Raw genomic sequence first — 25,111 nt, forward strand, 5'->3', positions numbered from 1 at the left:
AGCAAATTTGGACAGCATGCTTTCCATCCCCTCATCCAAGTCGCTGATGGAGATGTTAAACAGTGTGGGCCCGAGGACCGAGCACTGGGGTACCCCACTGCTCACATCTCGCCAGGTTGAGTACAACCTGTCCACATCATGAAGCCGGGGCCCCAGACAGTTCACCTAGAATCCCTGTAGCCCCCTCTCTTAGCATAGTGCATATGATTAGCGTGGTCCCGCCTTTATGAGGTGATGCTGCCCTGTGCCTCATCTGTATGCAAATATTGGTGGGTTTTTAGTTGTAGCCTTATTGATCTAAGGACATAGGCAGGCAAGGTTCTGTGAGTAGATGTGATATATTTTATTAAACTGAGTAGTTGGAAAAAAGTTCTTAGCAAGCTTTTGGGTGCAATCAACCTTGCTTTGTTTTAGACTTCTGTTGAAGGAGCTTTCAAAGTTATCACATATGAGAGGAAGATGCAGTTAACACAGTCAGAATCCAAACTGCTTAGGTCTAATTAAACTTCCCCTGCAGCAACTGGGAGCTAATGCAAGTCCCATAGTACAAGTATAAAGTCCACATATGGAGGCCTAAGTTGAGGTCCCTGGATCAAGCCATAATGGCTAGCAGACCATTTTGGAGCAAATGCCACATCTACAAGCCACTAGTATAGTTTTTAGGGCTGTGCGAAATTTTGGCAGCCATTTCATTTTGGAATGCCCGAAACACTAAATCTGAATCAAAATGAAAGGCTTCGAAATGAATTTGAAGGCTCTGAAATATTTTTGAAATGTTTTGGAGAAGTTGGAGTTTCAGAGCTGGGCTTACAGGAAATAAAAACCTAAGAAGAGGGAGGAGAAAGTGGGGGAAGGACTGCTCTGATATTGACATCTCTCTCTTTGATCACTTCCCCCAGCTCTTCCGGGGGGGCACAGGATCTGCATGTGGGGTTTCAGCAGGCTGCTGCTGCGGGCCTAGGGCTGGGGAATTGATCTGGGAGCTGGAGAAGACCTGCCGCATGACCTGGCTCTGCAGGCAGCAGAGATCCACACCAGGGTCTCCTCCCTGCTGCTGCCCGTCACGTGCAGCCCCGGATCTCTACTCCCTGCAGAGCCAGGTCACACAGCAGGGACCAGCAGGCTTGCTCGCCATTCTGCACTGCTTCCCTGCCCTGCGACCCGCCGTGACAGGGATCAGAGAGCTGTGTGGGCGTCTCCTCACCTGCATGGAGGGCAGCAGCCCTCTCCGTCCACTGGACGAGTCACCCATGGCCCCGTCCTGCTCCCTGTTGGGGCCCCAAGCCCCCAGCCTGAAGTCCTGCCCAGCTAGATAGGGCTGTGTGAAGCTTCCCTTGCAGCCTGTTTAAAACAGATTCGCAGGAGATTCAGCCAAAACAAAACAGGACAGTGATCCGAAATGCCGAAGCGAATCGCTGTCCTCCAAAACGGCTAAATCCAAAACCAAATCAAAACACAGCCCTAGTTTTTCTTACTGTCATTTACATCCCACCGCGTATTGTGGTTTCATATCTTTCTCATGGAGTATGGGTGGCACTCTTTCTGAATTTCCTATGATATATAACCTTATTTAAGCTATTGGAAGCTATATTTTTTTATATTCTTGTTCACTCTACAGGTAAGTAACAAAAACTAATAATTTTTTTTTTGTAGTAATGTGCATCAGTTGACCAAAGAGATGCACCTTACAAATTTTGTATCTGTAATCTGTACACCAGAAAAGTAGTTGATTGTGATCCAGATCACTTATATTTGTAGTCAGTCAAAGTGATGGTTAAATTGATGTTTGACAGAATGATTATATGTGACTTCTTATTTCCTTTAAACAGAAAAGCTGAACAAATGTTTGGAGAGATGGAGGTTTGGAATGCAATATCAGAGCGTGATCGTCTCGAAATTTACGAAGATGTGTTGTTCTTCTTATCTAAGAAAGAGAAGGTAACTTTTTTTCTTCGTTACTTTTTATGCTCGCTCTGAAAGAAAACCAATTTAAACTTGCTCTAGAAAGTGAAGAATTTTAAAGTGATTTTAGGTTTGTTTTGAAGTAGTAAGACCTAAAAAATCCCACTTACTACTGCCCTTTTTCCTTTTTCATTGAACTAGCCCTGGTGATTGTAGGATTATTAATGTCTTGTTTCACTAAGAAAATCCGACTCAGTCTTTTAATGTGGATATAACTTAATTTATAAATTAGTTTCTGTTCCAGAGTACTTCTAACCAATATTGATCTGAACCACATATTAAAACAAATCTTGGCCCAGGTCTTTAATTGGTATAAATTGTAATATTTCCCTTGACTTCAAGCAGAACTATGATTTAACCAAATGAAGATCTGGCTCTGTGTATAATAGGGATCATTTGTTAACCTCTGGACTATAGGAGCTGCTCAATTTTGTGTAGTAACATTGCACAATATTTTTCCAGCTAGTGTGAAACAGTGAATCCACTTAAAAATCTAAGGTATGTTGGGATATGTAGAAAGGTATGTTTCAAGACAAAAGTAATGGATGACTTCAAAGTTTTGGGGTTTTCTAATGTTTGTTAGATGATATATTATTTGTAAACACTAGAACCAACTTTTTAGATCTGCTAGGCAAAACAGCTCCTTCAACATCTGAGTAGGCCATAGCATCAGCACAGCACAGGTGTTTTACTGTCTTAAAAATGAACAGTTACTCATTGGTAATACTTGATTAAAATAAGGGGTTTTATGGAATTGACCAGAAAGATGAGACAAGATCAATAAAAGATTACATGACTGTGGATTCAACCAGTCATTTTATTTAATAAAGTGAAATTAGCTTTTTTATACAAGTATGTCTAGAATGCTGTCACGTTCTTTGGATATAGTTTGGCTTTTGTTCTTCCACAATAAGGTATTAAGAAAAATTGATTAAAAATTTAATTTTTTTGCTCTTGACTGTTTCTCTTTTTAGGAACAAGCCAAGCAGTTGCGAAAAAGGAATTGGGAGGCTCTAAAAAATATATTGGATAACATGGCTAATGTAACTTATTGTACCACTTGGTCAGAGGCTCAGCAGTATCTGATGGACAACCCTACATTCGCAGAAGATGAGGAACTTCAGAGTAAGAAAATAATGTTCAGAAATCTTTTCAAGAAGAGGGCATGAAACTGGTTTAATGTTAATTATTCCAGATAGTTGAACATGGTTTGTCTTGCCCAGGTCAGCGGCAGCTAATTGGAACAGCTGTTAAGCAACCTTGTAAAACGATCTGCTCTGTTCAGCCCTTAGCTCCACAAGAGGAAGGGAGGTATATTCAAGCCCCAACAGCTCATTGGGCTACTGTAGTTAAAATGCACAATTTTCTTAACTAATGGTACAGAAGGAAGTGATGCTAGCACTCTGGCCATCTTTGATTCCACAGCCCAAATGATGCTGTACCCTTTTAGAGTTGGATCAGCCAGGGATGGCCTTTAACATCAGTCCAGAACAGGGCTTAAACTCTTGCTTCCAGAGCCATAGTGAGATGTCATAACCATTTTGCCACCACACCCCTTAGCTTTAGAAAAAAATATTGATAATCTTCTTTATAATCTTAATAGTGAGGCAAGCAATTGCCTTGTCATGGAGACTGAATCGCCCTTGTGCCAGCTAGGCTCTGGGATTTGGAGCAATGTTTTACAGTGAGTATCAAGTGCAGCAGCCACTTTCTGTCCCTCACCCCCATAAAGACCCTCAAATGTCTATCATCCCTATCAAGAAGGTGTGGTCTGTGCCTCAGTTCTCAAACTCTAGCGTAGACAGAATTTAAAGTTAGAAAGGAACTCATTCTCTCTGATAGAAGCACACCTTGGTTCCCTACAAAGACCGATTTGGTTCATGTTGTCCAAGAACAGAGCATGACTCCATGAATTTGACACGTGCCTCCTGTGCTTTTTCCCATAGCTAATAGATAAGTTTGGGCATGGGGGGAGGGGGTAACACAAGGGCCCTTCTTCCCACCTACAAACTTCTTTAGAGAAGTTTGCTTTTCCTTGACTAGGATTCAGTAGTGTGAGACCTATTTTACTGCACTGTTTTTCTTCTCCTTATTTACTGCTATTGAGTAATGTCCTTTACCATTATAAAATTAATTATGACTGAGGAGAGAGGAGCTGCAAATAGAAACAGTCAAGTAAGAAATATTTTGATTTCAAACTCCCTGTATGATTTCTAGATATGGATAAAGAAGACGCTCTCATCTGTTTTGAAGAACACATCAGGGCTCTGGAGAAAGAGGAGGAAGAAGAAAAACAAAAGAGTTTGCTGAGGGAAAGGCGCCGACAGCGTAAAAATAGAGAATCTTTTCAGGTGGATAAAAATCTTTTAACTTGGGAAGCTAACAGGTTCAGATATTTTGGACACTTTAAAGCTGTCTTAGAATGTGGTCACTACATATCCTAGATGATCAATAATATGCTAATAAGCAGAAGGTAAATCAGAATACCTTGGCTATGATTCTCGTAAATAGTTTGACCTTTTATGGATACTAAGAGCTTGGTTACACTTCTACGGAAGAGGCACTGGACAGAGAGAATGCATAAGCAAGGTCAATTTGTTTAATCTCAGGCTTCAGAACCAGGATTATATTTTTGTTTTAAAAACTGGTTTAAACTTTTGGCTATGATGTGGTTCTTTCATAGAATCACAAAGTTAGGGTTGGAAGAGACCTAAGGAGGTCATCTAGTCCAACCCCCTGCTTAAAGGAGGACCAGCCCAAACTAGATGATCCCGGCCACAGCTTTTTTGGGTTTTGAAAGCCTTCAAGGATGGATCTTCTACCACTTCTCTGGGTAACCTGTTCCAGTGTTTTACTACCCTCCTAGTAGGAAAATTCTTCCTAATATCTAACCTAAATTTTCTTTGCTGCAACTTAAGACTGTAGCTCCTTCTTCTGTCATCTGCCACCACTGAGAACAGTTTTAGCTCTATCCTCTTTCGAATCCCACTTCAGGTAATTGAAGGGCTACTATTAAATCCCATCCCTCCTTCCTCCCCTCAGCCTCCTCCTCATTTTTGTTGCCCTCTGATGGACTCTCCAATTTGTCCACATCCTTTCTGTAGTGGAGTGCCCAAAACTGAACACAGTACTCCAGATGTGGCTTCACCAGTGCAGAATAGAGGGGAAGAATGACTTCCCTTGACCTAGCGGCAGCACACCTACTAATGCAGACCAGTATGCTGTTAGCCTTCTTGGCAACAAGGGCACACTGCTGGCACATATTCAGCTTATTGTCCCCTGTAATCCCCTGGTCCTCTTCTGCAGAGCTGCGTCCCAGCCAGTCAGCCCCCAGCATGAGTGTCTGGTGCCTCTTGAGTCAGCACCCGGGGGGGGGGGAGGTCCCCCAGCGGCTGATCCTGCAGGCCGCAGCAATGTCAAACTTACCGTAAAAGCAGCCATGCTGCTTCCCGAGCTCCACGGCTGCTTTTGCTGGTGGCCCTGCTCCTCGACCAGCACTTGCAGAGGGGGCACTGGTGCTTCCGCCTGCCCCCCTGCCTGCCGGCTAAACGGGGATCATGGCCTGGCAGGGGGTGCACGTCCACCCCCTATGCATCGCCTCTGGCTCCCAGCCTGTATTGATGCATGGGATTGTTCTGTCCTAAGTGCAGGACTTTGTGCTTGTCCTTGTTGAACCTCACGAGATTTCTTTTGGCCCAATCCTCCAATTTGTCTAAGTCGCTCTGAATCCTAACGCTACCCTCCAGCGTATCTAATACACCCCCCAGCTTGGTGTCATCTGCAGACTTGCTGAGGGTGCACTCTATACCGTCTTTCAAGTTGTCAATGAAAACATTGAACAAAACTGGCCCCAGGACCAACCCCTAGGGCACCTCACTTGATACCGGCTGCCAACTAGACATCGAGCTATTGATTACTACTCTCTGAGCCCAATGCTCCAGCCAGTTTTCTATCCACCTTACAGTCCATTCATCTAGCCCATACTTCCTTAGCTTGCCTGCGAGAATGCTGTGGGAGACCGTATAAAAAGCCTTCCTAAAATCAAGGTACACTGCATCTGCCAGGCTCCCCACGTCCACAGAGCCAGTCACCTCATCATAGAAGGCAATCAGGTTGGTCAGACATGACTTGCCCCTGGTGAATCCATGCTGACTGTTCCTAATCACCTTTTTCTCCTTGAAGTGCTTAGAAATGGGTTCCTTGAGGATCTGCTCTGTAATTTTTTTCCAGGGACTGAGGTGAGGCTGACTGGTCTGTAGTTCCTTGGGTCCTCCTTGTTCCCTTTCTTAAATATGGGCACTGTTTGTCCTTTTCCAATCATCTGGGATCTCTTCTGATAGTCATGAGTTTTCAAGCATAATAGGCAATGGCTCTGCAATCACATCAGGTAATTCCCTCAGGACCCTCAGGTGCATCCCATCCGGCCCCATGGACTTGTATGCGCCCAGGTTTTCTAAGTAGTCCCTAACCTGTTCTTTCACCACTGAGGGCTGCTCACTTCCTTCCCAAACTGTCCTGCCTGTTGCAGTAGCCTGGGAGCTGACCTCGCCTGTGAAGAGGAGGCAAAAAATGGTATTGAGTACTTCAGCCTTTTCTGCATCCTGTCACAAGGTTGCTTCCCCGCTTCCCCACTTACCTCGGCTTTGGTCTCCATCCCCTGGCAAACCTAGTTTAAAGTCCTTCTCATTATGTTAGCAAGCCTGTCTGCGAAGACTCTCTTCCCTCTTTTCACCCCATCAGGTGGATCCCATCTCTTCCTAGCAATCCTTGAAACAACATCCCGTGATCGAAAAAGCTGTGGCGACACCACCTGCGCAGCCAGGTGTTGATCTGCAGAATGCACCTGTCCTGCTTGGGCCCTTTCCCTTGACCAGAATGATTGATGAGAACACAACCTGAGCCCCAGACCCCCTCACCCTTGCACCCAGAGCCCTATAGTCACTGTTGATACACTCGGTCTCCCCTGGCAGTATCATTGGTGCCCACATGGATGAGCAGTACAGGGTAGTAGAGGGCCAGATGAGCCTCAGTAGTCTGTCCATGACATCTTGGATCCAGGGTCCAGGCAAGCAGCAGACCTCCCAAGACAACAGGTCAGGTTGGCACTTGGCTCCCTCTGTCCCCTACAGAAGGGAGTCTCCAACCACCACCACCTGTTGTTTCTTTTTGGTGGTGGTCCCACCTTGGTGAGGCCTGGCCTGTTTTCTTCCACCAATGGAACGTGTTCCTACCTCTCTGATGCTAGGGCTGCATATCTGTTCTCCAGATGAACGACTGCAGGTGGAGGTGAAGATCTTGGCTTGCTGCCAGAAGTCATAAGCCTCCAGCTTCCATGCTCTTGTGTGTCCATGCCCTCTCTGTTCTCTAGTGTTGCATCTGGCATTTCTTCCTCCACAATCCCAGAGGTCTCCTCCACTATCAAATCCATGAATGCCTAATGGCAGAGGATGCTTTGGAGCCTCACCACCTCCTTTAGTTTGCTTGCCATTTCCCTAAGAGACACCACCAGTAGGCACCACTCATACCCCAGGCACTCCCTGACCTGGCCATCAGTGAAAGGAGTCTGCAAGTTGCAGTCCCCATAGCATGAAACTTGGACCTGGGTGGAAGTGTCTATGGTGAGTGGTCCTACCTGGACAAAAACCTCACAGGTGCAAGCAGATGCCCTCCAGCCATTTCCCTGGGTCTCTTAATCTGCCTTCCCTCTTACTGCTCTTCTTCCAAGGAGAACTTCCCTAGTGAGCCCACCTGGAACTGGCCTGTTTATTTCTTGTTGGCCACAAAGGGTTCCCATTTTTCCCCCGCTTCCTTGTGCCAAGCAGAAAGACTTATCTCTCTCACTCTTCAGTCAGCAATCACTCTCAGCTTCTCAGAGCACCCAAATGGACATGGCCCACCGAGCAAACACTCCAGCAAACCAGAGGCACAGGCAGCTGAATCACATACCTTCCCTGGGCAGGATCTGGTGCCTGCTTTCTCTTCTGTAATCATGTTACTTAGCCTAGACGCGTTGCTTAACTCTTTCCCAACTTGATCCATCACTTTGGTTGTTTAATACACCTAAAAATGAATCAAGGACAGTCAGTGGGCCTTTTGCATGAATTAAATTACTTTAATAAAATGTGTCCACAAGATTATGCTTTCCTATTTCAAGTTCCTCTTTGATAGATAACTGTATTCTGTCCTATAAAACACCACACCTAGCAAAGATGCCTGTTAGAAATGATGATTGCTGTTGAGACTATAATTTAATTTCTAGTTCAAAATGGGCTAAGCTTAATTTGTTTCTGTAGTAAGCACAACATTCTGCTTATATGAGGTTTTAAGATTTACTGTGGGCTAAAAGATGTTTTAAGTATTTTATGGATATGTATTTGTATTTTTTTTTAATTTTCTAGGTATTTGGACTTATAATTTAGCAAAACTGGGTTGTGAGGTTTTTTCAGTCTCTTTCCTTTACCCATAATGTAGCTTAAAGCCTCATTCATACTGTTGGCAATGCTTAAAAGATTATTGGATTCATTGTACAATTTGTTAGAACACATCAGACAAAATGGAGCTAGCGTGTCTGTCCACAAATTGTTCAAAAGAGGTTGAGGTTTTTTTCTCTTGTCCTTTCAGTGAGCGTGCCCTGTTTTAAAAAGAAAACCTGGTAGATGTATTTTTATGAAAAGGAAGTCATTTAAATCAGTACGTTTTCATGCACACAGATGTTTAAGAAAATCAAGGACCAACTCTTTTATCATTGGTAATGGATGATACTGCTAATAACCTAAGTACAGACAGTCTTCAGACTTGCGATACAATTGGTTCCTGAAAACTGTGTCTTAAGTTGAAACGCTGTTACTCAGAACCAATTTTCTCATAAGAAATAATGTTATAAATGGGGGATTGTTCCTGAACCAAGGCCCGATACTCTATTTTCACCAAAAATACCCCAGAATTTTGTACTTGATCAATTATAGATGAGTAATATAGCTACATTAATGTATTTATATTGTAAATAGCAATCACATTGATTTGGAAGGACTTCTTTGAGGTGACTTTGCTGGACTTTTTGAAGGGCTCTTGGCTGGAGTCTTCTCAGGAGTCTTGGCTGGAGGTTTTTCTGGACTCTTGTCTGTTTTCTTAAAGAAAGGGTCCAAGGAAGTTTGGACAGATGTTCTCCAGGGAGATGAGACACGCAGCGAACTTGTTCGCTGGTGTGGTGTTGCATCAGATCAAGTGTTGTAAGTCGAAACTGATGTCATAAAGTTGAAACAGGTGTCAATTTATAAACATTGTAAGTGTGAAACTTTGCAACTCAAAACGTAAGTTGAGGACTGCCTGTATAGAAAGTTGTCTTGTGTGGCCAAGTACTTAATAAGCTTTTCATTTGGATTTCCTTATTACCCTGAGGCATTTATATTTGAATTCTTACTTTGACTTGACTTCTGTGGTTTGATTCAGAATGTAGGATTTTTCCTAGCTTCTGGAAGTTTGAGAGTACTAAAATGCCAGCCTCTTCATAAACTAATAACCTTTTTGTATTGTATTGTTTTCTTTTCTAAAAATGAATGGCCTTCAAACTATATGTTCCAAGGAAAATTATTTTAAAGAATAAATATTTTGTTTTAAAAAATAGCTCCAGTTGAAATAAAAATAATTTGTGCATTAGAAATAGTTTTTAATAGACATGATGATGGTTAGGGATTTTCTTTTGGTATCAAGGTGTTGTTTGCCATTTGAAATCACTTAAATATATTTGGGGCAGATGAATACTCCTTCGTTGGCAGTGCTAACTTTTTTTAAGGATTATTTGCTTACGTATGAGCTCAGTCTTGCTAATAAAAATATTGTCCTGTTTTTTACAAATGTGAGGAGCACTAAAGGTGTTGAAGGGGGGATAAATTGTCTTACCCTGTTCTTTATTGTAACTGTCAGCTTATATCAAGCTTATTTCTGAATCCTTCCCCTCCTTGCTTCTGTTTTAGTTAGCACACACATATTTGAGACACATTATTCTTTTTTAAATTTTGAGAGAATTTTATTAATAGATTTTCATGTTTAATGTGGGGTAAGTCAGTTTCCCCAATAGCTACAAAGGGGTTAATTTGTTTTTAATGTGTGGAAAGGAATTTAGAACATCATAACTGACTTGGGAAAACAGGCTAGATACAGTGTCTGAAACTTTCTAAATCATGTTTTAAAAAGACAAGTTTAAATTGGCAGTGTTCAAATCTTTATAAAATCAAGTATGCACAAAGCCTCTTCAAATATGTGAATATCACCATCCACTTTCACTCATTTTGCAGATATTTTTGGATGAATTGCATGAACATGGGCAGTTGCATTCAATGTCTTCTTGGATGGAGTTGTATCCAACCATAAGCTCTGATATCAGATTCACTAATATGCTTGGCCAACCTGGTAAGATTATTTCCTACAGAGTTGGAAGAGGAAGTTATGTAGGCATTATATAACTAGTCAATTGCCCACCAAGAATGATGGGGGGCAGAGGGGAGGGGGCTGGGATGGAGTGCTGCCACCTAACGCCCCATGCTGCCTCTGTTCTGCCGCTTGCTGGCCTCAGCTCCCCCACCCCCCTGTCCAGTCCTTAGTGTGGTTTTGGAATCATACCAGCGCTCCCCCACACTTGGAGCACTCTGATTGGCTGTTTCCGTCAGCCAGCCAGCGCGCGAATAAAGTGTTATGGACAGACAGGCGTAGGTTTTTATAATATTAAAATAGAGCTGAGATAATTGTGTATTTTCTAAATTTTAAAAAGTGCATCTTTTCTGTTAGAGCTACCTTTTGACTTGCCTTGTTTTTGTTAGGATCAACTGCACTTGATCTTTTCAAATTTTATGTTGAAGATTTGAAAGCACGCTACCATGATGAAAAGAAGATAATAAAAGACATCTTAAAGGTAAGGAAAATGTCCCATATGTTTTCACAACATTATTCAAATTAATTCAACTGATGATGGAACTCTTTGCTTGGAATTGTGTTAGCGTAACTAGAAACCCTGATGTGCGTTGGTGCTGATGTAGGGGTTCTGACATACCTGGTATCAAAGAGTTTGTTCTCTTGCAGGATAAAGGATTTATAGTTGAAGTGAATACAACTTTTGAAGACTTTGTTGCAGTCATCAGTTCAACTAAAAGAGCTACAACCTTAGATGCAGGCAATATCAAACTGGCTTTCAATAGTGTAAGTTGTGACATCCCATGTTTTTGACATAATAAAATTGTTTTATAAGTGAAACTAGCCTGTTGCCCATCAAGAATGATTTGGGGGGGAGCGGGTGGGTATGGAGCCCCATGCCCCCTCTTCCACACTGTCTGGGCCTGTTCACCCCACCTTCCCTCCTGCTGCTTGGGGTCCGGGCCCATTCCCCCCCTCCCCATCATGTCATCCCACATCAGGCCCTGCAGGTGACGACAACAGAGGTGGGGAGGGGCAGGCTGAGGCCAGCACCGGTTGTCTCAGCCCCCCACATTGCCTCTGCTGTCACCCCACTTCCGGCATCACCTGCAAGGAGTAAAGGGATGGGGGCAAGGCCAGCCCTGGTTTCCTTGCCCCCGCCGCCCCCCCCCCCCCCGCGTCGCCAAATGCAAGCAGCAGGGCAGTCACCCACTGTTCTTTCTGCTCCATTGCCCCCGCCTCTCCCCTGTGTCCCTACCATCATAGCAGTGCTCCACCACTGCCAACTCCTGTTTGAACGCTTGTTTGCAAACAGCCAATCAGTGTGTGAATAAAGCATTACGGACAGACAGACTTAAGCTTTTGCAATATTAGAATGCCTTTTTACTGTATCTTTTTGGGTGTCTTATGACTGGTAATTTTAATCATAAAATACATGTTCCTACTTGATGTCTTTCTTGACATAAACGGTTTCTAAACTACAAACTGTAAAGGCAGACTTTTGTTCAAAACTTAAATATCCATCCTTGAAATAAGTTGAGCCCTGTGTTAGGAATTCAGCAATGTCTTCACACTGTAAGTTGATGCTTCCTACTAGTAAATATTGCACGCTGTTACTATCATTCTGAATTGTTAGACATTAACTGCTTTTGAGATTTTTTGAGAATAGAACAAATAATGGTTTTAAGCATAAATAATTGGATAGATGATTTAAATAGACACAAACAGTTAATGCTAGAAAATGCTAGAGCTGAAGTATCTCTGTAGGCTTTACGTCAAAGGAGCACTTAGCCGACTGATCATTCTTATTTCAATGTCATTGTCACTTGAATGATTTCATTTTAATTTGCCTTAGCTCCTGGAAAAGGCAGAAGCCCGTGAACGTGAAAGGGAAAAAGAGGAAGCTCGGAAGATGAAGCGGAAGGAGTCTGCATTCAAGAGTATGTTGAAACAAGCTGCACCCCCGATTGAGTTGGATGCTGTTTGGGAAGATGTATGTATTCTGCCATTTTAAAACGCTCAGAAAACCTTAACTGTTAGATTTTTGAACGCTGACTTTTTATAGGTGGCAAATTTTGTAGTCTCTGATTTAGTGTTTTCCCTTTACATTTAACTTTACACATTAAAATATCTTTGTCATTCCCAAATTAATGTCAGTAGAATTGGCCTCAGTTTATATTTCAGTACTACTTCAAAATGCTTATTTTAGAAAAGTTATCGTTTCCTACACTCGTATAATAAGGGACATAAACGCTTAACCAAAAGTGCTTCATTCCTGTTACATTGGAACTACTTGCTTACAACTGCTGATTGTTCACCATCCTCTATTTTGATATTTCTGACTGAAACATATTTCAGTTTAGATTTTTTCTAAGTAATAAAAACTCCCCTCCCAACACCCTTCTTTCATAAGAACACAAGCATCCACTGGCTAATTCAGTTTTGAGAACCACTGCAACAATATGGCACTCTGGTTTTCCTCAATTCAATTCATTGTCATGTTTTTTTTCCTCCATTTCCCATTGAACCACACTTCCAGTCACTGATCTATCATTGGTCTTTTTTTAGAAGAGGGATTATGCTTTTCTTCCCATGTGAATCCCTGTCTCAATCTTCTGTTAAGTGTTTCAAACCAAAAAAGTGTTTCACAAGTGGAAACTTGTGGTTGTGTTGTCTGTTAACACTGGACTAAAAGGAAAAGAAATGCTGTTTCACACACCCCGACACATAACGAAGAAAACGCAGGGGAAATGTATTTACTATGGGAAATTAAATGGTTTGGTTTTTTGGTGGTTAAATAGGGGACAGGGAACTACCTATTTAACTGTAGCAAAGTTGAATTGTTAAAGTTGTGTTTTATATAAGGACAGATATTTTTAAAATTTTCCCATCTCAAATCATATTTCATATAAGTTGCATGTTTTGGCAAATATATAGAACAAGTGGGCTATACAGAAAGAAATTGAATGTCAAAACCATAAGTATAAAAATATGGATGATTCACAGTGAACCTGATGGGGTGACCATGGACCACTATAATATATATTTTATTTATGAAATCAGGTCTGTAATGCTTAAGAGCTCGACTGTCTTTTTTGATTCATTCATTTCTAATATTAATACTTCATCTTGTGTTCCTTCTTGTTGTGTAGATCAGGGACAGATTTGTGAAGGAACCAGCATTTGAAGACATTACTTTAGAATCTGAAAGAAAAAGAATATTTAAAGACTTTATGCACATATTAGAGGTAACTATCAATCTTTATCCCCACATCATTTTTTGGTAACAATTTCTTACTAACAATTGAATGATTTGGTAATTTGGCATGGAAAATATATTTCTAAAATTGTATTGAACTGCCTTACTTTGACAGAAATATTAAAACCTGGACTTAAAAAATTGAAGAGTATTATAGTTAAACTACTATTTCATGTGTGTATTGTTTTTAATATGATTGCATTTCAGTTATCCTCTTTTTCACTCAAAACATCCATAAATAGCTGTCTTGGGGGCAGAGTGTTTCCCTTGTTTTAAATTCTTTAAGAAATTTTAGTTATAAAAATCATAATTATACTCTAAATAATTATTCCATGGAGTTTGGTGTTTTTCTCTAACATTTTCCTATATACCATGCTCAGATCACAAGTAAAAGTAGTTGTATTTTTTCTGAATTGGAAATTCAGCTCTGCATTTGAGGGTTCTTCCATGTCTGTGTATTGTCATGCCATGAATGCACTGCAAGCCAAAATTTAGCCTTGGCAACACCGGTCTTCAAAGCGGTTGGATAAGCATACATGATCAGAATTGATCTTGAGAACGATTCTGATATGCGAGAAGAAATATTATCCAGCCCATTATGTTTCTTAGCTCTGGTGGCTGTAAATATCAGCAGGTGTACTAATAGCTTTGACAAACAGGAGTCAGAAGATCTATTTTTATGCAAACATAAGTTCTTCTGTTTTTTCTTTTAATTCCATTGTGTTGGTGTGTGTTAAAATTAAAAAAAAAAAAAAAATTCAGAATTTTATGTCCTCAAACTTGGTATGAAAATAGGTCTTATTAGTGAATAAGCAGTATGTACTGGGTCAATTTTGATGAGGGGGTTGTAACTTAAGAATGTTTAAAAAGAAATTGAAGGCAAAGCCTACGTAATGGAAAGCTTCAAACTGTTAGCCTCATGCCATAGTACACAGGTCCCAAACTGGTATGCACACCCCTGTTTGGTGTATGCAAGATATCTCTCAAAGGTATGTGGGAGAAATTGTGTAATGGTGTATTATATTGTTGTCGTTATAACAATAATTGGCATTTGAGGGGTTAAAATATAAAACGTGCTGCTTAGGGGTATGCTGGCAGCTGGTAAATCTGGAAGGGGGTTGCAATAAGAAAAAGTTTGGGAACTTCTGCTCTAGTGGATGCAGTGTGACTTCTGACTTCATATTACACCTCAAACACTTCTCTATTGATAGCTCTTTATTTTTTTTTTAATGCAACTTGCGTACTAAATAAAGAATACGCGTTTTAGATGTCATCTTGTTTTAAAAATGAAATTGCAAATGAATGTGCATATGTCTGCAAACCTGCCTTTAAACTAGTGTTGAGAGACTAGTCATCTTTAATTGTGTTCCTTACACCTGTTAAACCTGTGGATTCTTTTATGTTTTAGCATGAGTGTCAGCATCATCATTCAAAGAACAAGAAACATTCTAAAAAATCTAAAAAACATCACCGAAAGCGATCGCGCTCCCGTTCGGTAAGCCTTTTTTCTAGAATGCTATGTAAAAATGACTCTTACATCACGTACCCCACTAGGATCATGCTGAACTCGGTCTTCTGTTTAAAGGGCTCCGAGTCTGAAGATGATGATAACCATTCAAAAAAGAAGAGGCAGCGTTCAGAATCTAGGTCTGTTTCTGAGCGTTCTTCCAGTGTAGAATCTGGTAAGGGTTGTTCCCCTTCTGCTTTAAATTAAGCTTGTCACTTCGTTGCTTGGTCTTGGTTTGTAATTGTTACTACTTTGCTTTTCCATGTATTGTAGAGAGAAGTTATAAGAAAACAAAAAAACACAAGAAGAAAAGCAAAAAGAGAAGACACAAGTCTGTAAGTATAGATGCTATTTTATTGCTGGTCACTGAACAGTTCAACTGCTCTTGCTGTGTGCTGAGCCTTTGTACTTGAAATCAGACTATCTTTTTTGTTGCTGTGTGAAACCAGACAGATAAGGAGTGCGGGTACTTTATAATAATGTCCGATTCCATGTGCTTCAAAGTAAATCGTTTATGAGTGCTCAACTTACACATTCTAAAGACTTGTTCGTGAAAAGTTTTTAGGGGTCCATTTTCTTAAGATGTTGTAGCAGACACTTGCTGTTACTGTGGTACAGGTAAGAGTAGGTAAGGACAGGAGGTCTCTTTGCTTTTAATTCATGCCCATGTGCTTAACCATATGCCACAGCTGTTTTGGGAGCTCTGATACCATGTTGAGTGGAGCAGTAAAAGAACCTGAATAACATCTGGGGAAGGACAGCCTGGCTGTTGTCTTTGCTTTTGTGAACATTGCAAGACTAATGAATATGTTGTTCATGGGGAAAAAGAAAGTAGTTTGGGTTTACTAGTAAATTATGTAGGAAGCAGCAGGGCAGAGTAAACCTTGGAGACTAACTTGTTCAGAAAGGCGCAGGCTTTTGCAAGGGGACAGCCCACTTTGTGAGATGCTATGGCTTATGATGATGCTACAAAACGCAAGGTATTTCTGTGTTTTGGTAAATCGCATTTAGCTGCACTCTTGAGACTGGGCATGCATGGATACTGAACTCAAACTTACACACAATTTAAGAGAGATTTCTGACCTACAGCCCTGTTGTTTGAGAAACCGTCAAACCACTTAGGCTTCACTTTGTGATCCCAGTTATGTTTATTTCAGTTTAAATAAGATGGCTGTCCAAGATCTTAGTCCTCTAATATGTAATTTGATATCCCACCAAAACCCCAGCAGCATAAAACATTTTAGACATGACCTCAGCCATCTAGTTATAAAATTATTTCTTTTTTTCTGCCATTAGTTATAATAGGAAACACCTTCAGCCTTCTCTAAACGCTGTATGGGATGGATGACTTGGTTAATATAGGTAATAAGGAAGAACTATTACAACCCAGTTCTGTGTACATTTTTTAGAAAACAAAAGTAGGACAAGTTCTTCTGTACTCCTTTTATTTTTTGCTGTATTAAAGGTGTAGTAAACAAGTTTTCCTTTTAAAACGTTTTTGTATGTATTTATACATTACTTTTCTTGTGCCATGTTCATGCCGTGTGGCTAGTTTAGTTTAAAAGTGAACCAATTCAAAAGAGCCTGATTCCTTACGTAGCCTATAATGGTATTGCAGGTCTATAATAACATTCTGTATATCTTACATAGTAAATACAATGCATATGTTGAAACTAACTTTTTATGTTTGCTTACTTATTACACAGGATTCACCAGAATCAGATGCTGAACGAGAAAAAGACAGGAAAGGGGAGAGAGAGAATGAAAAGGATAGAAGTAGACAAAGATCTGAATCAAAGCATAAATCTCCTCCCAAAAAACGGCCTGGAAAAGATTCTGTAAGTTTGTTTTTTTTCTTGTTTCCTTTTTATTTAATGAACAGGGGGTTGGTATCCTTTTTACCAACAACAGGCCAAATTAACACAACTCATTCCTGAGAGAGATCAAAGTGACAATTATTAGATATCCTACCATAAGATGGCAGTCGCTCATTTTTATGCCAGCCTAACCTTAATTATTACCACATTACACAATCCCAGCTGTACTATAAGAATATAAAAATGCATTCATATTAAACACTAATCTATGCAGACAGAAACTCTAAAATGCACTTGGAGTTGCAGCTAGCAAGGGACATGAAGGGTAACAAAGGTTCTACAAGTATATCAGTAACAAGACAAGGATCAGGGAAAGTGTAGGTCCGTTACTGAATGGCGGAGGCAACTAAATGACAGGGGATGCAGAAAAGGCTAAAGTGCTGAGCCTTTTTCACCTCAGTTTTTACAGGCAATGTCAGCTCCCAGACTACTGCACCTGGTAGCACAGTTTGGGGAGAAGGTGAGCAGCCAACTGTGGCAAAAGAACAGGTTAGGGACTATTTAGAAAAGCTGGACATATAAGTCTGTAGGGCTCGACAGGATGCACCCCAGGGTGCTGAGGGAGTTGGCTGATGTGATTGCAGAGCCACTGGCCATCGTCTTTGAAAATTCTGGTGATCAGGAGAGACCCTAGATTAAGAAAGGGGAAAGGGGATATTTAAGAAAGGGGAAAAAGGGGGGATCTAGGGAACTACCAACTGGTCAGCCTCACGCCAGTTCCTGGAAAAATCATGGAGCAGGTCCTCAAGGAATCGATTTCTAAGCACTTGAAGGAGAAAAGTGGGATTAAGAACAATCAGCATGGATTCACCAAGGGCAAGTCATACCTGACCAACCTGATTGCCTTCTATGTTGAGATAGATGACTGGCTCTGTGCATGCGGGGAGACCAGTGGCCACAGTGTACCTTGACTTTAGCAAGGCTTTTGATATGGTCTCTGACAACGTTCTCACAGGCAAGATAAGGAAGTAATGGCTAAACTATAAGGTGGATAGAAAACTGGCTGGATCATCGAGCTCAGAGAGTTAGTAGCCAATGACTCAATGTCTAGTTGGCAGCCAGTATCAAGTGGAGTGCCCCAATGGTCTTTCCTGGGGCTGGCTTTGTTCAGTATCTTGCATTAGTAATCCGGAAGATGGTAAAGAGTGTACCCTCAGCAAGTTTGCAGATGACACCAAGCTGGGGGAGTAGTAGCTATGCTGGAGGATAGCATTAGGATTCTTAGGATGAAACAACCCCATGCACTGGTACAGGCTGGGGACTGGCTAGGTAGCAGCTCTGCAGAAAAGGACCTAGGAGTTGTAGTGGACAATAAGATGAACGAGCCAGCAGTGTGTCCTTGTTGCAAAGAAGGCTAACAGCATGCTGGGCTGCATTGGTATCAGTATTGCCAGCAGATCGAGGGAAGTGATTATTCTCCTCTATGCAGCACTGGTGAGGCTACATTTGGAGTACTGTGTCCAAAGCAAGTAGAGAAATTGGAGAGAGTGCAGTGGAGGGCAGTGAAAATGATTAGCGGGCTGGGGCACATGATTTCTGAGGAGAAGCTAAGGGAACTGGGCTTATTTAGTCTGGAAAAGAGAAGATTGATGGGGGATTTAATAGCAGCCTTCAGCTACCTGAAGGGGGTTCCAAAGAAGATGGAGCTGGACTGTTCAGTGGTGGCTGATGATGGAACAAGGAGCAACGGTCTCAAGTTGCAGCAAGGGAAAAGTTTAGGTTAGATATGAAAAACTATGAGAGTAGTAAAACACTGGAATAGGTTATTCAGAGAAGCTGTGGAATCTCTGTTTTTGGAGATTTTTAAGATAAAGCCCTGCCTGGGATGATCTAGGTGGGACTGGCCCTGCTTTGAGCAGGCAGTTGGGCTAGATGACCCCTCCTGAGGTCTCTCCCAAGGCCCCTTCCATTCCTAATTTTATATAGTTTCATGGTAGGTAGGGTCGGAAGGGACCTGAGCAGATCAAGTCCGACCCCTTGCCATGGGCTGGAAAGAATGAAGCATAACAGAGCTAAACACTATATATTAGCTATAAACAGAGACTACACACTAGCAGCAGTCCTGATCCGTGAAACAATCTATGCTGTATTCCACAACACCCCCAAAATATTGTGAGTCTCTGACACCCTCAGAGTTATTTTAATACCCAGTCATCATTTTCCTTTCTGTAATTCATGGGCATTGTACCTTGTCCTGTCCCCTGCAGCCACAGAAAATTAATACATCTTTACCTTCCTTTCCTCTTTTCCCTACTCCTCCCCCCTCTTTTCCCTATTTTTCATATTTAAATGACTGTATTCCTTTCTATTTAGTACCTCTGCCTTCTTTCTGCAAGTCCATTCATAGCACCTGATGGAGTAGGCTGTAGCCTATCACCTGTGAAAGCTCATGTCTCTGATTAAATTAGTCCCACACTGCTCTGCCTTCTGCCTGATTGCCTCCATATCTTCTGTATAACCATCCTTCAGGTATTTGAAGACTGTATCAAATCCCACCACCTTAGAGTCCTCTTCTCCAGAGTAAATAATCCTAGTTCTTTCAACCTTTCCTCACAATCCATATTTTTGAGGCTTCTAATCATTTTTGTTGCTGTCCGCTAGACTACTTAATTTGTCCACATCTTAAAATGTATGCTCAAAACTAGACACCGTATTCCAGGTAAGACATCACCAGCATCAAATAAGAGTGGGATAAAAGTGACCACAAACAATATTTTCTGAAGTTATGAAAGCTGAAGAGTATTTTCATATTAACTTTATTATATAACATACATTCCTTCTGGATATCAACTGATCAGTGGCCAGCTGATACCCTACAAAGTTCACTCTTGCACAATGGTACGTTAACTAGGCAACTTAAGATGCCCCAACTAGACTTTATTAGCATAGCACTAATAATTTGCACATTAAGTGGCAGATCCATGCATCTTCTAAAGTTAAAAGTTAGGTTCTGAGCAAATCATAACAGATTTTACAAGGCAGTAAAACTTGGGAAGGTCCTTTGTTTTAGGACATTTGAAAACTAGCTTCTTAGTGATCTTTGGTAAGTGTCAGTTGGACAAAGCAAGAGAGAGACATTGTGTCTTAAGGGCGAGAATTCTTTTTCCTGACTCCCCATGAGGATACCAAAGCTGGATGTGTATCGAACAGATGGGCCACATGTTTCAGTACAATTTTAAGATCACCCTCAGAACAGGATTGATGTCTCTACATGCAACTTCTTAAAACTGATGTTTAATAATGTATTTGCCACAAAACTGAAAATGAGGTCCATTTATATTAATAGAAAAATTTGCATGTTTAATAGAACAATTAACATTGTATTGCCTGTAGCCTAGTTGCGTTCCCCTCCTCACCCCCCATCCTTCTGTTGTTAGTCCCTCGCTTGGGCACTATGTATTTCCCTACTGGCTTTGTCAGCTTTTTTTGGATTTACAATCCTAAACATCTACTAATAATTGTCTACACAAGTAGGATAAACAGTGTATTATCTGCTGTCCCCACTACCTCAGATCTACCTTATTGATGGTGTGGAAAATGGCTTGAACGTCAGAGCTTGTAGCCTGTTTCTTTGTAGGGCATCTATAAAAGGACTCTTAAGTACTTCTGGCACAGGGATCAGTGACCCCCAACACATGCATCAGAGAATGGCATGAGACCATTATGCTCAGCATGCCACAGCTGGCCCAGGCTTTGGGCAGCTGGCATCAGCCCCAGACCCTGGGCTGCTTGCAGCAGGTAGCAGGGAGGCTGTAAGTCCTGCTGCGAGCAGCCCAAGGCTATATGGCAGGCAGCAGCTGCCCAGAGCCCAGGCTGGATGTGGTAGGCAGTCAAGAGGCTGCAAACAGCTGCGCTGGGGTCTGGAGCCCTGACTGGACTCTGTGGCAGTGGTGGTTGCACACACACCTTGAGGTGTACAGCCAGAAAGAAGCAAGAGGCAGCACAGCCCTTGCCCACTGTGTGCTCCTAGATGTGCTTACAGCTACCATAGAACTGGTGCTGGGGCTTCAGGTTCCAGTGCAGCTGTGGCAGGCAGCCAGGAGGTTGCAAACAGCTGCACCAGGCTCCAGTTGGGCTACGTGGTGGCGGCAGCTGCACAAGTCTCAGGGCAGACAGCAGAAGAGGGACAGGGGTTGTGCTGCCCCAGGCCCCTTCACAGCCGGAGCCCAGTGCAGCTGTTTGCAGGCTTCTGGCTAGCTGGCCCAGGTTCTGTGCAGCTGTAGTAGGTGGCAGGCAGGCAGCTGTTCCGTGGTGGTGGGTGGGTGCTCATGTGTTTCAAGGTGCATGGCAGAGGCCAGGTGTGGAAAATGGCTTGAACATCAGAGCTTGTCGAGCAGCCTGTTCCTTTGTAGTGCACCTATAGGAGGACTCTTGAGTACTTCTAGCACAGGTATCAGTGACCCCCACTGATTCAGACATAGACATAGCTTTAAAAGTTTTTTTTATATACCTTGAGGTAGCAGCGCGGCTTGTGAACGCTGCAGTGCTGGGGCGCATGGAGCGTCCTACAGGAGTGAAGGGGGGCCCTCCACGTGCTCAGTGGTGAACCTGGAAGTGGTGGACCAGAAGTACGTCCGGTCCACTTCCAGGTCTGCCGGGGAGCATGTTGAGGGAGCCCCCTGGCTCAAGGATTGGCCATGGGGGGGACCCTGGGTGCCCACCCAGACCCAGGAGGCACCATTTGCCAAGCTGGGAGGTATGGGGGTGGCCCCCAGCACACTCCCAGGCAGACCTAGAAGTGCTTCTGGTCCACTTCCAGGCCTGCTACGGAGCACGGGGGGCTCCTAGCGTGCTCCTGTGAGACGCTCCGTGCGCCCCCGTGTCTCAGCATTCATGAGCCGCCTGGACCTTGAGGTATGTAGAAAAAACATTTAAAGCTGTGTCTATCTCCAAATCTCTCCGGAGGGTTCCAATTCAATTTGGAGAGATAAAAGGGTCCTCTGATTCAATTCAGCGATTCAGCCATCAAATCAGCCTTAATCTGTGCCGAAACAAATGAGGGACTGAAGCTTCACACAGCCCTAGTGCACATCTCATGCACACTGCTCTGCATGGATGTAATGTAGTCACTGTTAGCATGGTACCTGGTTTATGGCATGCCAATAAACGTGCCTGAAGAGCTTTTTGCACTGTGATGGCAGCTCACCACAAAGTGGTTACATTACATCCTTCTGGGTTGTAGCATGCATATTGTGCTTCACTCCAGTGCTCCCTAGCATGGTTCTTTGGTGTCCACATGCTTTAGGACACTCAAAACACCAGTTGTCAGAGTAGACAACATTGCACAGTGACATTTTCTTTACTGGTCTAGGGATGGAAAGTTTGTGATAGATAAACAAGGATGTATGTCTACTGAGAAAAATTACACGTAATTGTGGCTTTCTTGCAGAGTGAGACTTGTATAATTCCTAGATCCTCGAGTGTGTGTTTGTTTTCTTTATGTGTAGACTCCTTTAAATGTGTTATACTCCCTTTAATTTTCTTGCCCTGTTTTGTAATGAAGATCCAAAACCAGTAATGAAATATGCAGTACCTCCTGTGGGTGAGTTGTATATTTTGTAAATGAGGTGTTCTTGCCATAATCAGTGCACTTCCTTGCAGGGTAACTGGGATACTTCTGGCAGTGAACTGAGTGAAGGGGAATTGGAAAAACAGAGAAGGACCCTTTTGGAACAACTGGATGAAGATCAATAAGAGAATTATTTATACCAAATATGTTTACAGTATGACTTAATAAAATAAACCAATGTCTAATTCAGGATATGGGTTCTAATATGCTGGATATGAGTTCCATTGTTGAAATAACAGTGGGTTTAAATTTTACTGCATCAAGAAATACATTCAAGTACCACTCTGGCAGGCCTGGCATCAAATCTAAAAAAGAAAAGGAAATTCAGAGTTAAAGCTGAAATTCTGTTCTTAATTGGCTGGATAACACGTATCCTTTTTACATCATGGAACTATTTGCAGGGTTTAATGTGATTAATGGAAGACATTTCATTTTTGACTCTGGGTTCTACTTACAATGGCCAGGGGAAGTACTGGCACCTTTCTAGCAAAACCACATCCTAAACACAGTTCTTCCTAGAAAGGTACTAAACCTAGTTCTTCTGGCCAGTGTGGGTGAGCTAAATTCTCCTCTTTAATAAAAGAGATCTATAATATAGTTTCTTGTGGTTCAACTTGCTTTGTGGGTTTGTTCTTATTTTTTGAAGGGCGGGGGGCTGGAAAGGGGAGGAGAATAATCAATCCATTTCTTAACTTACAGTACAAAAAAGAATCTACAATTGAAGCTGCTGTTTGGGTATTACATGACTGGCCAAACTGATAGTTTTGATGATTTGTATTAAACAGAAAATCTGACTTCCTGGCTGAGACATTCTATATCAAGTTCATCTTGGAGTGAATTTTTATGGTAATGTTTTAAACCCCTGCAAAAAGGTGCTTATGATGGAAATGTGATAGGTAGGCCCTTCATTACAGTGGCACTAGAGGACACTGCTGTAATATAGCCATCATTTGTATTGAAGTAATACCTGATAAATGGCTAAGGGCATTATTTCAGCATTTATTGTCATGTTAAGGAAATTTAACAGAAATCAAATTGTAAATTTATTTCAATATGTTGCCTTAAGAATCTGCTGAAGAATGTACCACCAAATTTTTAGTAGTAGTTGCAATACTCATGTCTAGAAAATCAGTGTCGATCTTTTTCTTTTAAAAAAAAAAAAATGTCCTGACTTTACCAATTTTTTTTTTATAACCTCTGCTTGGAGGAAAATTCCATCGTCCCTCTTCAGTGACGGATATTAACTACCGTGGTACACATTCTGAAACCTTTCTGATTTGAATATTTTTGTACATTTTTATCGATTATTAAACCTTGTCTTCAAGCGTGTACTAGTATTTATTTCTAGTATTAAATACTCTGTACAGCTCTGATTTTAAAAAAAAAAATCAGTATCATCTGATTGATGAGCAACACATGTTGCCTCAATATTTTGAAGACGATATATACAGTTCAGCTTCTTCAATGTACGTGAATCCCTTTCCCTAATGCATCTGACTGATAGTACCAGTATATATTACCAGCATTATATATAGTTGGGTTACTAGTATCCCCACCAGCCCCAGTTGTTTGAGCTGTATCCTTAGAACTTCTGCATTCACACAGCATATTTTATCAATAGGTTGGTTAAGTGAATCCCTAAGGTTACTTAGAAACTTTTCATTTGAAAGAAAGTCTCCGTGTTACAAATGTGTTCTGCTCTGTTATTAAGGAAGAAACTACTACATTATTTTTAAAAATGATCTACTACACACACTGGTCAGTAGATGGAGCACTCTTCATGTTTTTGCCATCCAGCATAAGCTTAAGTCACTGGTCACTACCTAACACGTTACTAATCACTCATTACTGAAGAAATACTTCACCTGAGTTGTGGCCAGGCCAAGAATCCTAAGATTCTTGCCTTTTATATACAGTGAAATGTCATGTTAATAGCCAGGAAGTTGCAAATGAGCTAAAACACTGGCAATGGGACTGTCCCGTATTTCTTCACCCTACCCAGCAACTGTCCCAAGCATGGAAAGTTGTGGGATAGTTGGTCAGTACCAGAAATTGCTGTTCCCAGGACTATGGCTATATTAAATCAGTCTAGATTTAATATATATATATATATATATATATATATCTCTCTCTATATATATATTTTGCTAACCTTGTAAAATTCACTTTCTTGTGCTTTATATTTTAAGAAGCAACAGATATTGTAACAAGTAGCTATTCTCTAGTTAAAAACAAAGGGACAGAATTTGGGGTTATAGTACTTAAGTAGTTAATCATGTATAATATTTGGTTTTACATTGATGTAGATCTGGGCAAGTGTTAAATACTAAATTTAGTTCAGAAATTTTGAAAGGCCAATGGTTTTGAAAACACAGTTAGAATTTATGTAAAATATTTTGTTATTGCCTTGCATAATTTACATGAAGAAACATGTTTCTAAGTAAATATTACTTTTAAAAGGTTTGTCTTTATTTTTCCATTAAAAATAAAAATCTGTAAATGTAAATTATTCTAATGTAATGTTTTTTATT

General features: G+C 41.4%; 1 protein-coding gene across 3 annotated transcripts in view; it reads left to right on the top strand.

Annotated features, from left to right (window-relative positions):
* PRPF40A (pre-mRNA processing factor 40 homolog A) overlaps positions 1 to 23,909 on the top strand; it is a 44,657-nt gene extending 20,748 nt beyond the window's left edge. For all 3 annotated transcript variants that reach the window (XM_019480545.2, XM_019480546.2, XM_014599497.3), the window contains 13 exons: positions 1,830 to 1,938; positions 2,937 to 3,087; positions 4,180 to 4,313; positions 10,257 to 10,371; positions 10,779 to 10,870; positions 11,038 to 11,154; positions 12,224 to 12,361; positions 13,521 to 13,616; positions 15,036 to 15,122; positions 15,213 to 15,309; positions 15,408 to 15,469; positions 16,841 to 16,972; positions 22,613 to 23,909. In XM_019480545.2, coding sequence (XP_019336090.1) covers positions 1,830 to 1,938; positions 2,937 to 3,087; positions 4,180 to 4,313; positions 10,257 to 10,371; positions 10,779 to 10,870; positions 11,038 to 11,154; positions 12,224 to 12,361; positions 13,521 to 13,616; positions 15,036 to 15,122; positions 15,213 to 15,309; positions 15,408 to 15,469; positions 16,841 to 16,972; positions 22,613 to 22,705 — 1,423 coding nt within the window. In that variant the 3' untranslated portion in view covers positions 22,706 to 23,909. The remainder of the gene's footprint in view (positions 1 to 1,829; positions 1,939 to 2,936; positions 3,088 to 4,179; positions 4,314 to 10,256; positions 10,372 to 10,778; positions 10,871 to 11,037; positions 11,155 to 12,223; positions 12,362 to 13,520; positions 13,617 to 15,035; positions 15,123 to 15,212; positions 15,310 to 15,407; positions 15,470 to 16,840; positions 16,973 to 22,612) is intronic.
* Positions 23,910 to 25,111: the final 1,202 nt, after the last annotated feature.

The sequence above is a fragment of the Alligator mississippiensis genome, chromosome 4 (assembly GCF_030867095.1).
Source record: "Alligator mississippiensis isolate rAllMis1 chromosome 4, rAllMis1, whole genome shotgun sequence".
In the NCBI taxonomy this organism is placed as follows: Eukaryota; Metazoa; Chordata; order Crocodylia; family Alligatoridae; genus Alligator; species Alligator mississippiensis.